The 13,845-nt window shown below is 38.3% G+C and overlaps 1 protein-coding gene and 1 non-coding gene across 2 annotated transcripts in view; both read left to right on the forward strand.

Moving 5' to 3' along the window:
• SOS2 (SOS Ras/Rho guanine nucleotide exchange factor 2) overlaps positions 1 to 13,376 on the forward strand; it is a 105,366-nt gene extending 91,990 nt beyond the window's left edge. Inside the window, exons 20-23 of the mRNA XM_061157406.1 lie at positions 948 to 1,209; positions 1,737 to 1,778; positions 10,184 to 10,293; positions 11,676 to 13,376. Coding sequence (XP_061013389.1) covers positions 948 to 1,209; positions 1,737 to 1,778; positions 10,184 to 10,293; positions 11,676 to 12,185 — 924 coding nt within the window. The 3' untranslated portion in view covers positions 12,186 to 13,376. The remainder of the gene's footprint in view (positions 1 to 947; positions 1,210 to 1,736; positions 1,779 to 10,183; positions 10,294 to 11,675) is intronic.
• Positions 11,434 to 11,597, forward strand: LOC133067585 (U1 spliceosomal RNA). Its single transcript, XR_009695358.1, has one exon. It is a non-coding gene; the product is annotated as a U1 spliceosomal RNA (small nuclear RNA).
• Positions 13,377 to 13,845: the final 469 nt, after the last annotated feature.

Below are 13,845 nucleotides of genomic sequence, written 5' to 3' on the forward strand. Positions count from 1 at the left end.
GAAGGAGGAAGGAGATATATTGTGGTCCTTCTGACTTGACCATGGTTTCTGCCATAAGAGCACTGCTGTCCACAGTTACCACTGGAACCCACCTCACTCACTAAAATTTGCTACTGTACAGTAGTTCCTTTTATTCCTGGGGTTTACAGTGACACAGAAATAGTAGAAAACCAATTATAAGTAGCTGAAAGTGAAACAAGATGTGGAAGGAAGTAAAAAAGCATTTATAATACACGAACCTTGGGCCAGATAGTTTCATGTTACCTCATCTCCACAACAATTGTATGATATTGAACTTAGTCTCATTTTACAGACATAAAGACTGAGGCTCAAAGGAGATAAATAACCTTTTCAAGGCTGCATAGCTAGATAAGGGCACACTTGAGGTTTTAACTTAAATTATCTGAATCTGAGTTCGTATTTTTCATTAAGTTACCACTGTGGGAATTTTTAAAAGTAGAGGGTGAAGGTGAGAGACAATGATAGCAATTTTTCCCAAAGACTCTAAAGTATTGTTGCAGTGGTTGGTCATTTATTATTTTGTGGAGTTGAGGAGAGGATGTCTCTTTTTTCTATAGCACCTAGCATTATATGTTGTATTTATTATATCTACAGTAAATATTTATAAAATTGATATCAATAATTTGAAGAAATTTAGATTCAGGTGTCTTGGGAGCAAACAGTTGTTTTCACACGAATTTTACAGTATTTTATTTCTGAATTATGAAAAGAGGTTTACTTATACAGTATTCGAGTCCACTTTAAAATTAAGCCAATCAAATCTCAAAGTGTTCTGCTGGAATGTTACAGACTGTCCTTGCAGGTTGGGATTTATTGTACTCTTTTAACTGTATACTAATATGCTAAACCATAATACTTTACATAATGTACTTTATTTATTAAAGTACATGCAAGTTAGTAATGGTAATTACATTTGCTTTTCCTAGCCTAGGAAATCAGCTTTCTCCTTAAAATCTCCTGGAATAAGGCCTAACACAGGCCGACATGGCTCTACCTCAGGTACTTTGCGAGGTCACCCAACACCATTAGAAAGAGAACCATGTAAAATAAGCTTTAGTCGGATTGCTGAAACGGAGCTTGAATCAACAGTGTCAGCACCAACCTCTCCAAATACACCATCTACCCCACCAGTATCTGCTTCTTCAGACCTTAGTGTGTTTTTAGATGTGGATCTCAACAGTTCCTGTGGTATGTATTTGACGTAAATTGTTTGGCAAAAAAGGGAATCTTGTGTTTTAATTCTCATCATTTTAGTTAGGAAACTGTAGAATCCTTTACAAACTATATTAGTATAAAAAATGACATCTATATGTGAAAATAGTGATTAACACAGGGGAGTAAAGCATTATTTGTGCATTGCTTCTGCATATTATTTTCTAGTTTATTCATTCAACAAAGATTTATTCAGGACCTTTTGAGCTCCAGTACTACTCTAAAGGGAGCAATAGCCAATGAAAAAGAAAACAAAGCAGATAAGTTCTGTGAAGGAAATTTAAAAAGACTGATAGAGAGGGAACTATTTATGCTAAGAAAGGAAAAACATTTCAAGTACAAAGAATACCGTATTCATTCTTTAAAAACTAACATGGCAAAAGATGATGATAAAATTCTGAACTCTGTGCATGTTATTATGTATGTTTTTATGCAAACGTATTTTTAAAATAAAATCATACATATTACCTTCCTTTTCAAATTGATTTTTCTCCTTCTAATAGGAAGCAATAGCATCTTTGCTCCAGTCCTCTTGCCTCATTCAAGTAAGTAAGAATTTAACTTGATTCTAATGAAATGACTATAAAGATGATAATTGCATTGATGAACTTTGTATATGAATATTTTGAATTTTAGCAACATTTAAAGATTTTACAAAATGAAATTCTTACAAATGGGTAGAATAATTGTTTTACACTTGGATACTATTTAAACTTTACTATTGTTTATTTTCATCATTTTACTATATATGTTTGAGGGACTGCACGATGCTGAGCAAATTACTTAGCATCTCCAATTTGTTAAGGGTCAAATGAGATAACTATATAGAGCTCCTAGGACATTGCTTGGCGCGGAAGGAACAGTGATTTCATATCAGTTGTCTGTCGTCTTCCCTGCTATTTCCAATTCATTTTTCTACAGGAATAATACTAAATGTTTATCAGGTTCCTAGGCTAGCCTTCATCACTTATTTCTTCTCATGAGCTTGTTTAGTTAAAGTAGCATTTTAAGTAAAATGCTATTCCGCCATCCTTAATTATGTCGTCAGTCCAGTTCAGTCGCTCAGTCGTGTCTGACTCTTTGTGACCCCATGAATTGCAGCACACCAGGCATAAATACTGTCACCTACTTTTCTGTGGTCATTTGTTTAAAACAGAATAACCCAAAGGGACACAGCAGCCTCTGGAATAATTCTTCCAATCTAGAGGACTTCTGCTTCTATGATAGTAAAATGTAGATCATATAGATAGTAACAACAGAGTCCCTGTCTTATGAGAAAAGTAAGTTTATTCTTCTCTCTCTTGAATCATTACTTTTAGACAGTGTTTAAAAGACATGGTAGATGAGGATTTCCCTCTTTGCCTAATAAACTTCCCGCATTTGGGAAAAATATTAATCACTGCTAAGTCAAGGAGTATATACCGTGATTATGCTTCCTTTCTTGTATGCTCTGTTTCCTGAAGTTAATAATAGCTTCATTAATGTTTAGGATTTTTGTTTTTTTTTGTTTTTGTTTTTTAAATGTCTATTGCTAAGTCTTCCCACACCCTTTAAAACCACAGTTTTCCTTAAAGTCAGACCATTTGGGGAAATTAGCAAGAGTTTTTTGGTTTTGAGGGTTTTTGTGTATGCTTTTTAACTGGGAAACTTCCTTACTGATGATATTTTGTCCTCCTGCTCCATTTGGGACTGGTTGCTGTCTCGGCCTCTGACTTAGCTGAACTCCTAGAACTTTCTTCTGCTGTCATACTGGAAATTCCCTTCATCTCTCATGTATTGTATTCTTGATTTTTGGATTCCTTGTCTTCTTTCTTGATATGCTCCCTTATTTTGATAGGGGTACATTGTGTAGTAGCTACCTGAGAAAGGATACATAGGATACAAATTTTTAAGTTCTTGCATTTCTGAAAATGTATTTATTACACATTTCATTGTTAATAGTTTAGCCAGGAGAATTCCCTGGCAGTCCAGTGGTTAGGACTCTGCACTTTTGCTGCCAAGGGCCTGGGTTCATTTCCTGATCAGGGAGCTGATATTCCACAAGCCTGCATGCTCAATCAAGCTCAGTCACTCAGTCGTGTCCGACTCTTTGCGACCCCTTTGGCTCTAGCCCACCAGGCTCCTCTCTCCAGGGAATTTTCCAGGCCAGAATACCGGGGTGGGTTGCTATTTCCTTCTGCAAGCCCACATGGTGCAAACTGCCCCCCCAAGGCCCCCCAAAAAAGTTTGGCTGGGTAGAGAAATTTAAGTCATTTTCAGCCAGAATCTTGAAGACAGTTTCCCACCGTGTTTTAGCTTTCATAGTTGCTGTTTTGAAGTCTAGTATCATTCACTCATAAATTATTCATGAATAATTTTTAAATGCCTGTTACATGCAGGTCCTATTGTAGGTACAAGAGAAGTGGCAATGAACAAAATAGACAAATCTCCTTCTGTCAGTGACCCTACATTCTTAATACTTTTTTTTGAAAACTGCAGTTTATTTGTTGGAATAACAATGAGACCCAAAAATGCAGTGCCTTAAATAAAAGGGAAGTTTGTTTCTCAAAATAGCCAGAGTAAGTAAACAACTCTGCTCTACTAGGTTCTCAAACTAGCAGGGCAATCCCAGATTCTCAAAATGTGTCTTCCCTCTCTGAGTTTTGAGCAACTGATTTGAATTGTTACCATTTTTCTGCCAGTAGGAACTTGGAGGGCAAGGAACTTTGTTTATAAAAACATGGTCTGGGAATTGCACACATCCCATTGGCCAAAACTTAGTCACATGAACACAGCTGTGAGAACTGTTTTCTCTAACTAGGCAGATCCTATTACTAAAAGGAAGAAAGGGAAAGGTGCCCTGGGGGACAGTTAGGAGTCTCTACCACATTAAATTCAAAAAGCTTTTAGGACCTTCTGTTTATTCCTAATAATCAGTACATTCACAGTGATCTACTTTGATGTGGGTCTTTTTTTTTTTTTCATTTTGCTGTGTATCTAATGAGCCATTTAAATTTAGAGATTTGTGTCTTTGATTTCTAGCAAATTTTCCATCTATCATTTTGTTAATACTTTCTTCGCTTCCATGTTCTCTGGCTCCCCTTTTGGAGCTTATTTTCCATATTGTAGTACATCCTAGATTCGTTGTTTAGTTTTCTTTTATCTCCTCTTGTCCATCTCTTTGTTTTTATGTTCTGTTTTCTGGGAGATTGCCTTACTTTAATCACCCAGCTTTTCTATTTTTTTTCATCTATCATGATTTTTAATTTCTCAGAATTCTTTCTAAATTCCCTCTCAGCATGCCATTTTTATATTTTTCTCTTCTGGCTTAATTTTTTAATTTTTGAAAGATTTTGTTTCTGGTATGATGTTTTTTGTTTCTGAGTTTCTTTCTTCTCTATTAGTTGTGGTCTGTGGTCTTTCATACTGGAGGGTTTTCTTTCTTATCTTATATCCTTAGCTTTTTGTTCCTATTTTAAAGTGAGACAGTATAACTTGATGGGAAGATCCGTATCCATGGGTAAAACTTGTTGACTTGTGGGTTTCACTGTAGGGTGATAGAGTGATGAGAATTTTTTTAACTAGGAAATCCCCATATTTCAGAATCTGTGAGGCCTTTTCTCTAAGAGTATTTAGTTTCTCCAAAGAAAGATCTTTGAATCTTCTCCCTGGGTGACCTTTGCATTTAGTATGAAAATCTGTTTTCAGCACAGACTAGTGTCCCCAAGTCTGATGTTTAGATTCTCCAGCGAATAAAACCCTCAGTCTCCTGCCAGTGGTGGAAATGTGGTAATGTCCTGGCCTCATTAAGTGCAGAATAGGGTTTTAGGGTCCTCGTGTCCCTTCTGTAGACTTAAGCAAGTCCTCTGCCCCGCGCCCTCCATTATACCGAGTGCCTTTGATTCCCGACCCCGCCTGTGCTTGTGGGGGCAGTTTTGTTGCTCTTTTGTCAGTCTTGTTCAGCACAGACAGTTGGATTTCGTCTTCCTCCATTTGTCTCCTTCATATACACTGTAGTCCACCTTTATGGGTTGAAGCTTCAGGATTCAGATGTTTCCTGGCTTCATTGAAGTTTGTATATGTTTCTTATTTTCCTTATTGTTCAGCAGTGGAAATGCTTTTACTATATATATTAGTTTCTAGTGCTTCAGTAACAGAGTACCACAAACTGAGTGACTTCAATTCTACTTCTGAGGCTGAGAGTCTGAAAAATCAAGATGGCAGGGCTATGCTCCCTCTAAAACCTGTAAGGAAGGATCTTTCCTTGGCTTTTCTGGCTTCTGCCTTTGCTGGTAATCCCTGGCATCCTTTGGTTTGTAGATAGATCACTTTAACTTCTGCCTCTGTGGTCACATGGCCAGCTTATCCTTGTATCTTCTTTTCTCTTCAACTGTGTTTATAAAGATACCAGTCACACAGAATTAGGACTTCCTAGGTGGCACAGTGGTAAAGAATCTACCTGCCAACGCAAGAGATGCAGGAGATGTGTGTTCGATTCCTGGGTTGGGAAGATCCCCTGAAGGAGGAAATGGCAACCCACTCCAGTATTCTTGCCTGTGAAGCCCCATGGGCAGAGCAGCCTGGAGGCCCACTCTTTATGACCCACTCTTCATGGGTCGAAAAGAGTTGGATACGACTGAGCACACAGACAGAAACAGGGTCACTTTCATCCTAACTTGATTACAGGGCTGTAAAGTCTATATTTCCCAATAGAGCCATATTTATTGCTACTGAGGCTAGGACTTCAACATAACTTTTATGGAGGGAAGGGACACAGTTCGATTTATCACACTATGTCATTTTAGAACAAAGAGTTTTAGACATTATTTTGGGTGATAGTAACATATACTTTCCATATCATAAATAAAATCATGTTTTGAATTTTAATAGAAAACATTGAGAATAATCGCATAAAATTCTGAGTGTCTTAAGGTCCTGAAAGAAATAAAAGTACAAAAAGTGCTCACGTACAGTGAGAAAAACAGCAAGAAACAATGGACGTGAATAGACAGTTTACATCAAAGAATGAGCAAGCCTATCTTAAAAGGTACTCATGTATCACTTACCCTTGTGAGTATCTATTAGTATGATCCTTTTGGAGAGAAATTTGAAAACAACGTATCAAACCAAAAAAATGTTCACACCTTTTGGTCTTATTCATTCAATAGAAAATTGAGTATTGGACCAGCTACTCTGCCAACTACTAAGGATTCAGTAGCAAACAAGAAAAAGTCTCTGCCTTTGTTAATACTGAATACCAAAAAATTTTTGTGAAGAAGGCACATACATGAAGATCACATTGCTCATCTCACTCACTCTCTTGGTTTTTCTACTTTACTTTTAGCTCCTTAGTCTCTCTTGCTGGTTTCTCTGCATTTTCCCCAACCTATTAAAATTGGAAAGTCCTAAGTCTCTGAATCTCTTTTCTTCTCACTCACTTGGTGTCTCATTCAGTGTTATATCATCTGTAAGATCATAAGTCCCCGTTTTTTTTCTCTGCCCAGAGCTGCTCTCTTGACCGATAGCCTCGTATAATCAGCGTCCTGTTCGAGGTCTCTATTTGATGTCATCCCCTCTAAAGTCGTTCTCCCATTGCCACCTTTTCTCAGTTATAATCACATTTGTCTAATTGCTGAGGCTGAAAATATTAAGAGCTATCATTTACCTGTTTCTTTTTTTTCTTTTTCATTTATTTTTATTAGTTGGAGGCTAATGACTTTACAATATTGTGGTGGTTTTTGCCATACATTGACATGAACCAGCCATGGATTTACATGTCTTCCCCATCCTGAACCCCCCTCCCGCCTCCCTCCCCATCCCATCCCTCTGGGTCATCCCAGTGCACCAGCCCCGAGCACTTGTCTCATGCATCCAACCTGGGCTGGCGATCTGTTTCACACTTGGTAATATATATGTTTCGATGCTGTTCTCTCAGATCATCCCACCCTCGCCTTCTCCCACAGATTCCAAAAGTCTGTTCTATACATCTGTGTTTCTTTTTCTGTCTTGCATATAGGGTTATCGTTACCAATCTTTCTAAATTCCATATATTTGCGTTAGTATACTGTATTGGTGTTTTTCTTTCTGGCTTACTTGACTCTGTATAATGGGCTCCAGTTTCATCCACCTCATAGAACTGATTCAAATGAATTCTTTTTAATGGCTGAGTAATATTCCATTGTGTATATGTACCACAGCTTTCCTAAACATTCGTCTGCTGATGGGCATCTAGGTTGCTTCCATGTCCTGGCTATTACAAACCGTGCTGCAATGGACATTGGGATACACGTGTCTCTTTCAGGTCTGGTTTCCTCGGTGTGTTACCTGTTTCTTTTTCTCATACCCCAAGTGTGATCCATCAACAAATTATATTTACTCTCAAAATATATCCAGGATCTAACCATTTCTTGACTTCTTTACTACTGCTACCCTGGTTCAAGTGACCACAGTCACTTACCTGGTTTATTATAGTAGCATCCTTACTTCCCCCCTTCCGTACTTCAGTTTTCAATTCAGCAGATGGGTCCTTTTAGAATGTAGGTTAGACTTGACTCACCACCACTTAAAGCCCATGGCCTTCCATCTTAGAGTCAAAGACACCGTTTCAGTTTCTTCAGAAAGGACCCATAAGGTCCTGTGAAATTTGACCTCTGACCAGTCAGACTTCATCACCTGCTGTTCTCTCCTGTCACCTGCCCTGCATCCTGGATATCCTCCCACAGCAGGACTTCTGTTCTTCCGACTCCCTCTGCTTAGAGTGCCGTTCACCCGTCTGGCCTAATGGCATGCTCCCTTGCCTCCTTCAACCTTTCTTCTCAGTGTTTCCTGAGGGAGGTCTTCCCTGATCACCCTGTTTGAACTTGCTCCCCATTCCCTATCTAATATTTCTTCTTTTAACTTACAGCTGTTACACTTTTACTTAATCATCATGTTTATTCTTTCTTACCAACCTAGAATGTAAGCTTCATAAGGACATGAATTTTTGCTTCTTGTTTACTGCTGTATTGCTAGTGCCTAAAAGGGTGCTGGCACTGTAGCAGATATCCAATAAATATTTGTTGCGTGGATGGATGTGTGAATGATAAAAAATTGGAAGTAACTTACATAGCTAACTAACATTACAGAAATTGTTTAGTAAATTATCCTACATTCACTAGTATAGAATAATGAAGTTATTTTAAAAGCTCACAAAACCTGAATAATCTGTGGGGAAGTGCTGTTAATGGAAAATAAAATTGAAGTTGAGACTTAAGCACGGGTTATTAAGTGCCTCCTGTCATAGTGGTTAAGTGGTCTGACTGTAGAGTCAGACTCAGTTTCAAAAACTTAAAACAAATGTCTCATCATCATTAAGATATTTTTTGCTTCCATAAGCGTGTGTGTTTCTGTAGGGAAGAGAACACTCAACTAAGTCTGCCTTAAACAATAAGAAAGCATTCTGACTCATTAGCTGAAAATCTGGAGGATGGCTGCTTTAAGGCTGGTTGATTCAGTGGTTCAGTGATATTATCAAAGACCAGGTTTCTTTTTGACTGTTCGTTGTTTTGTCCAGATTATCAGCTTTATCTGAGGCTGTTTTCCCTCAAAGTCGAAAGAGGGGTGGCAGGAGCAATAAAAAGGTTATGTGTGTCCTTGCTCAGTCAAGTGAGAAAGAGGCACAAAGAAAGACTGACAGACTGCTTTTCCAAAAGAACAAGAAACTTCCTTTTCAGTAGCCTCTCGCATAACTCCTTTCAGATTTCAGTAGTCTGAATTGGGTCCTGTGCCAACAGCTAAACCAGTTACTCTAGCTGAGGGGATGGTCTAAGCAGGCCCCATCTTTGGAGCTAAGGGGTGAGGTCAGATTTCACTGAAGCACTTGGCTGCATGCATAAAAAGGAGGTAGCTACAAATCTGATCTTGTCAAGAAAATGAGTCCTTTGTCCACTTCTTGACTGGAATTGGGGTGCCCTGGGCAGAATTGGCTGACTAAACCATATGGAATGGATTCACCATCACCTAGAGACAGACAGGGCAGAGTGTGCTGGGCAAGCAAAAGGAATGTATTGACAGTGGGTAGTGCTCTCCCTGACCTCCTCAAACCATCTGCCAACACCACATAGGGATATTGTTTGTTTCTGCTGTTGGCACTCTGAGCCAGCAATACCTCCTGGGGTGACTGCAGAGCGACATGATCAGGTCAGCAATTTTTGACATGGAGTAATGAGTGACATCTTTATTTGGATGTCCCATAAGCAGTTCACACAAACTCAGTGTGTTTAAAATTAAACTCATCAGCTTCTTTCCCAGCAAGCTCCTATAAACCCAATCTCAGTATAATGATAAATAAGATTTGATCAATGCCTTTATACAGGTCCATAATTACAGGTATTATAACCATATGAAAAAGATAGAAGAAATGAACATGAAAATCATTCGTGTCTGGTTGGCATGTTTAGGGATAATTTTTCCTATAATACTTTATTATTTTGTAAATTTCCATTGATGTGGTTATGTAATATGTCGATTATCAATAAGAAATTTGTACAGAGAACAGTTCTGTGATACAACCGTACCCTATTGTCTCCTAAATGGAGGTTTTATTACCTATGTAGAAATGTATCTGATAGTAACTTTTTCAAAAATGCATGGTCTATGTTTTTGGATGACCTTTCTTTGGAAATTAGTACAGTTATATAAACAAAAGACTTTTCAGGGAGCAGAATCTCCTTATTAATCTTAATTGGATACTGTATTTTCATTTAGCAGTAGTACCTAGCATGTGGCAGGTACTATCAGTATCCATGCTATGGATATGAAAATACACACTGCCCTCAAAAAGCTTACACCTTAATGGAGAGGATAGCTAAACCAATAGTCAGCTACAGTATCATCTGATGGATGCCATAGGAGAGGTGATCACAGATTGAAATAAAGTTTTATCTTATGATTGCATTGTGAGTTGTGGTTAAACTATTCTTTTTACCCCCAGAGTCTTTCTTCAGTTCGTGTGGTAGTTTACATAAGCTAAGTGAAGAGCCACTGATTCCTCCGCCACTTCCACCTCGAAAAAAATTTGATCAGGATGCTTCAAATTCCAAGGTAGGGAATTTCCCCAATGGTCCAGTGGTTAGGATGGTGTTTTTCCATTACAGGAGGCACAAGTTTGATCCTTGGTCAGGGAACTATAGATCCCACATGCTGTGTCTTGCGGCCAACAGGAGCAACAACAAAAATCCAAGGTAGTCAACAGGACTTGGGTTTGCCTCAACTTATTCAAAGTTGTGAATCTTCAAAACTGTGCTTATTCTTAAAAAGAGTCTGTCAATTATAATTTGGTTACCCTTTATGTTTTTTAAATACTTAGGTTGTTTTATTTAGAATATACCTTAAATAACTGTTTAATCCTCATAATACTTTTTCTAAAAAAAAAAGAGGCTGGGCAGATCCATAGATACTCAGAAGTACATTTTCTTTCGGGTAGAGATGGGAAGAACTGTAGTATTCAAAGCATTCTCCAAACTTTCAGTTGGTGCTTCTCAAACTTCAGGCTGCATCAGAAGCATCTGAAAGGTTTGTTAAAATCAGATGGCCAGAATTTCTGATGCAGTTGGTCTGGGGCAGGGCCCAAGAATTTTCATTTATAACAAGTCCCTACTAAGGCTTCCCTGGTGGCTCAGACGGTAAAGAATCTGCCTGCAGTGCAGGAGACCAGGTTTCAATCCCTGGGTTGGGAAGATCCCTGGAGGAGGGAATAGCTACCCACTCCAGTATCCTTGCCTGGAAAATTCCATGGAATGGGGAGCCTGGCGGGCTACACCCCATGGGGTCACAAAGTGCGACACGACTGAGCGACTAACACTTTCACTTTCGGTAGTGCTGATGCTGCTGATCCTGGGTCACACTTTGGAGAACCACCACTCTGAACCTCACTGGGGATAGTAGAAGTAAATGGCCAAAAAGCAGAAGCTGGATATTAAGTCCTCTTGACATCATGTTCTTTCATGTCTTGTTGTTCATTCACTAAGTCATGTCCGCCTCTATCTACAAAGCAAGATAATCTGAGGCTTTATAAGATTTCAATTAAAACATCTCATATATAAAAATATTAAACTGAGCCCTGAGTGAAACTGAATTTATTCATAAATCTGATCATTAAACCAGATTAACCTATTTTGTGTCTCTGGATTTAACTTAACACATAAGGATTTTTTAGTCTTTTTTTACTTTTAGTCTTTTTTTTTACTTACCTGGCAGGGGAGATACTGTGATCACGAAGGTAGTTCTCCCAGAGCGAGGCTCACCCATTGCACTGCGGATGTGTTGACCTCTGCGATTTCCTCAAATGTGGGAAACTTGACTGCATAATTTGTGGTAGTGGGGGACTGCATGCGCGCTTTCCCCTGAAAAAAAAATAAATAAAAACTTTTTCTTATAGATGTTTCAAGAGAACAGAGGTATAATTTAATTTTTTTGTTTTTGAGGGAACTATGAAATCTGATGATGACCCCCCTGCTATTCCACCAAGACAACCTCCTCCTCCAAAGGTAAAACCCAGAGTTCCTGCTCCTACTGGTCCATTTGACGGGCCTCTGCATAGTCCACCTCCACCGCCGCCGAGAGATCCTCTTCCTGATACCCCTCCACCAGTTCCACTTCGGCCTCCAGAACACTTTATAAACTGTCCGTTTACTCTTCAGCCACCTCCGCTGGGACATCTTCACAGAGATCCAGACTGGTTCAGAGACGTTAGCACGTGTCCAAATTCTCCAAACACTCCTCCTAGCACACCCTCTCCAAGGGTACCTCGTCGATGCTATGTGCTCAGTTCTAGTCAAAATAATCTTGCTCATCCTCAAGCTCCCCCTGTTCCACCAAGGCAGAATTCAAGCCCTCATCTACCAAAACTGCCACCAAAGACTTACAAACGGGAGCTTTCACACCCCCCAATGTATAGACTGCCTTTGTTAGAAAATGCAGAAACTCCTCAATGACCCTAGCCATATGTAGTCATTGACACTGGAATGGTATTTGTAAAGTTTCTTTTTTTTTAATTTATTCAAAAAAGGCATAGTATTTTAGTACTTTTTAAAAATAATGCTCTTACAAAAATGCTACTGATCAAATAAGCTTTTCAGAATTGGAAAAATAAAAATACAGAAGTCATTTACCATTATCCTCAGGTGATCAGTAGCATTGCCTTGTCTTGGATCCTCAGTGCTGCCAAAAGGCCAGTATAAGGAATTTATATTTGCACTGTAGACTCTGCTAAAATATGGTTTAAAGTAAAATTGATTGCACTGAAAGGGGATAGTGCATTTGTGGAATTTTTCAAATTTGAGTAACAGATGACTATTTAAGGCAGTGAATTTACACACATATGGGGGTGTGTGGTGATACTGATTTTTAAGCCTCTTAGTTTTTACATCTAGTTTTTACCGAAAATTGTGAACACCCACTATTCTTAAATTCTTCAATGCCATGTCTTAAATGCCAGAATTTGCTGCTGAAGACAAAAGTGAAAAATAGAATGAAACTAATAGAATGCACTGTGTTTATTATTTTGTCAAAATGTAAAGACTACCTAACTCAGTCATAGAGGGACAAAGGGCATATATCTTGTACAGATGTGCCTTTTTGTTTTTGCAGACTATGGTGTCTTTAGCTAACGAGTTGCCTATTGTTTTGGAAAACAAAGTTAATATGCCATATATGTACAGTTTTGTTTATATTGTATATTTAAAAATAATGCTAATAACCTATATAAATTTATGTGACTCAAGGCCTATAATACAATCTGCTACTTTACTAGTTCATAAATCCGGAAGATAATTTTCTTATGGCATAGGAACCAACTGCATTGCCTTCAAAACCAAGTAACTTTCTCTATAAATCTCATGTTAACTAAAATTTTTTAAAGTATTTTTTTAGATTGGTAATATTTAAACCAGCAGTTAAAGCTTTATTAAACTTTTTAATCAGAGAAGTGATTAAAACTTTTATTTGCCATTTGTACTCCTCTATTCAAAGTGATGAAAAAGCGTGTTTTGCTCTTAGTGCTAGCAGCAGTTGTAAAGTAGCCAAAAGCCACATTGTTTATTTACTGGTCTGTGGCCTTTTACTGTGCTTTGTATCAGAGTTCCTAACAAGATTAATAAATCACCCCAGTCTTAATTTTTAAAAGACTTTTAAAATGTGTTTTCATTATAAGGAACAAGGGGGTAAGACTGTCGAGTTCTGTACAAGTAATACATATACACACATTATTTTCAGTTATTTTGTGCAATTTAAATTCCATAATCCCAAAGAATTTAAGTGATGTAAACTTTAGAGGGAAGAGGGGAAACGGTCTTCACCGTTAAACGCAATCACAAGCTTCCTGCAACCATTTTATGCATTTAGATGAAAATTTAGGAGCCTATTAGGAACTCGAGATAAGCAGACTACCAAGATACTTGGTAGTATCTTCGAAGCTGCCTTGATTTAAAGCCAGTAATTTAAAAAACAACAACTGTGCGACTCAGTCTCCAGCCAGGTAAAAACGCTCAGGTTGGCGTTGTCTGGAAAAGTGATTTAAACTGCCCGTTCGTTAAGCCACGCTTGTAATTTAGGGGAGAAGAAGGAGCCGGTTTGGCGCGTAGGGGCGCCTCGGCC

This window comes from Dama dama, chromosome 12, assembly GCF_033118175.1.
Source record: "Dama dama isolate Ldn47 chromosome 12, ASM3311817v1, whole genome shotgun sequence".
NCBI lineage: Eukaryota > Metazoa > Chordata > Mammalia > Artiodactyla > Cervidae > Dama > Dama dama.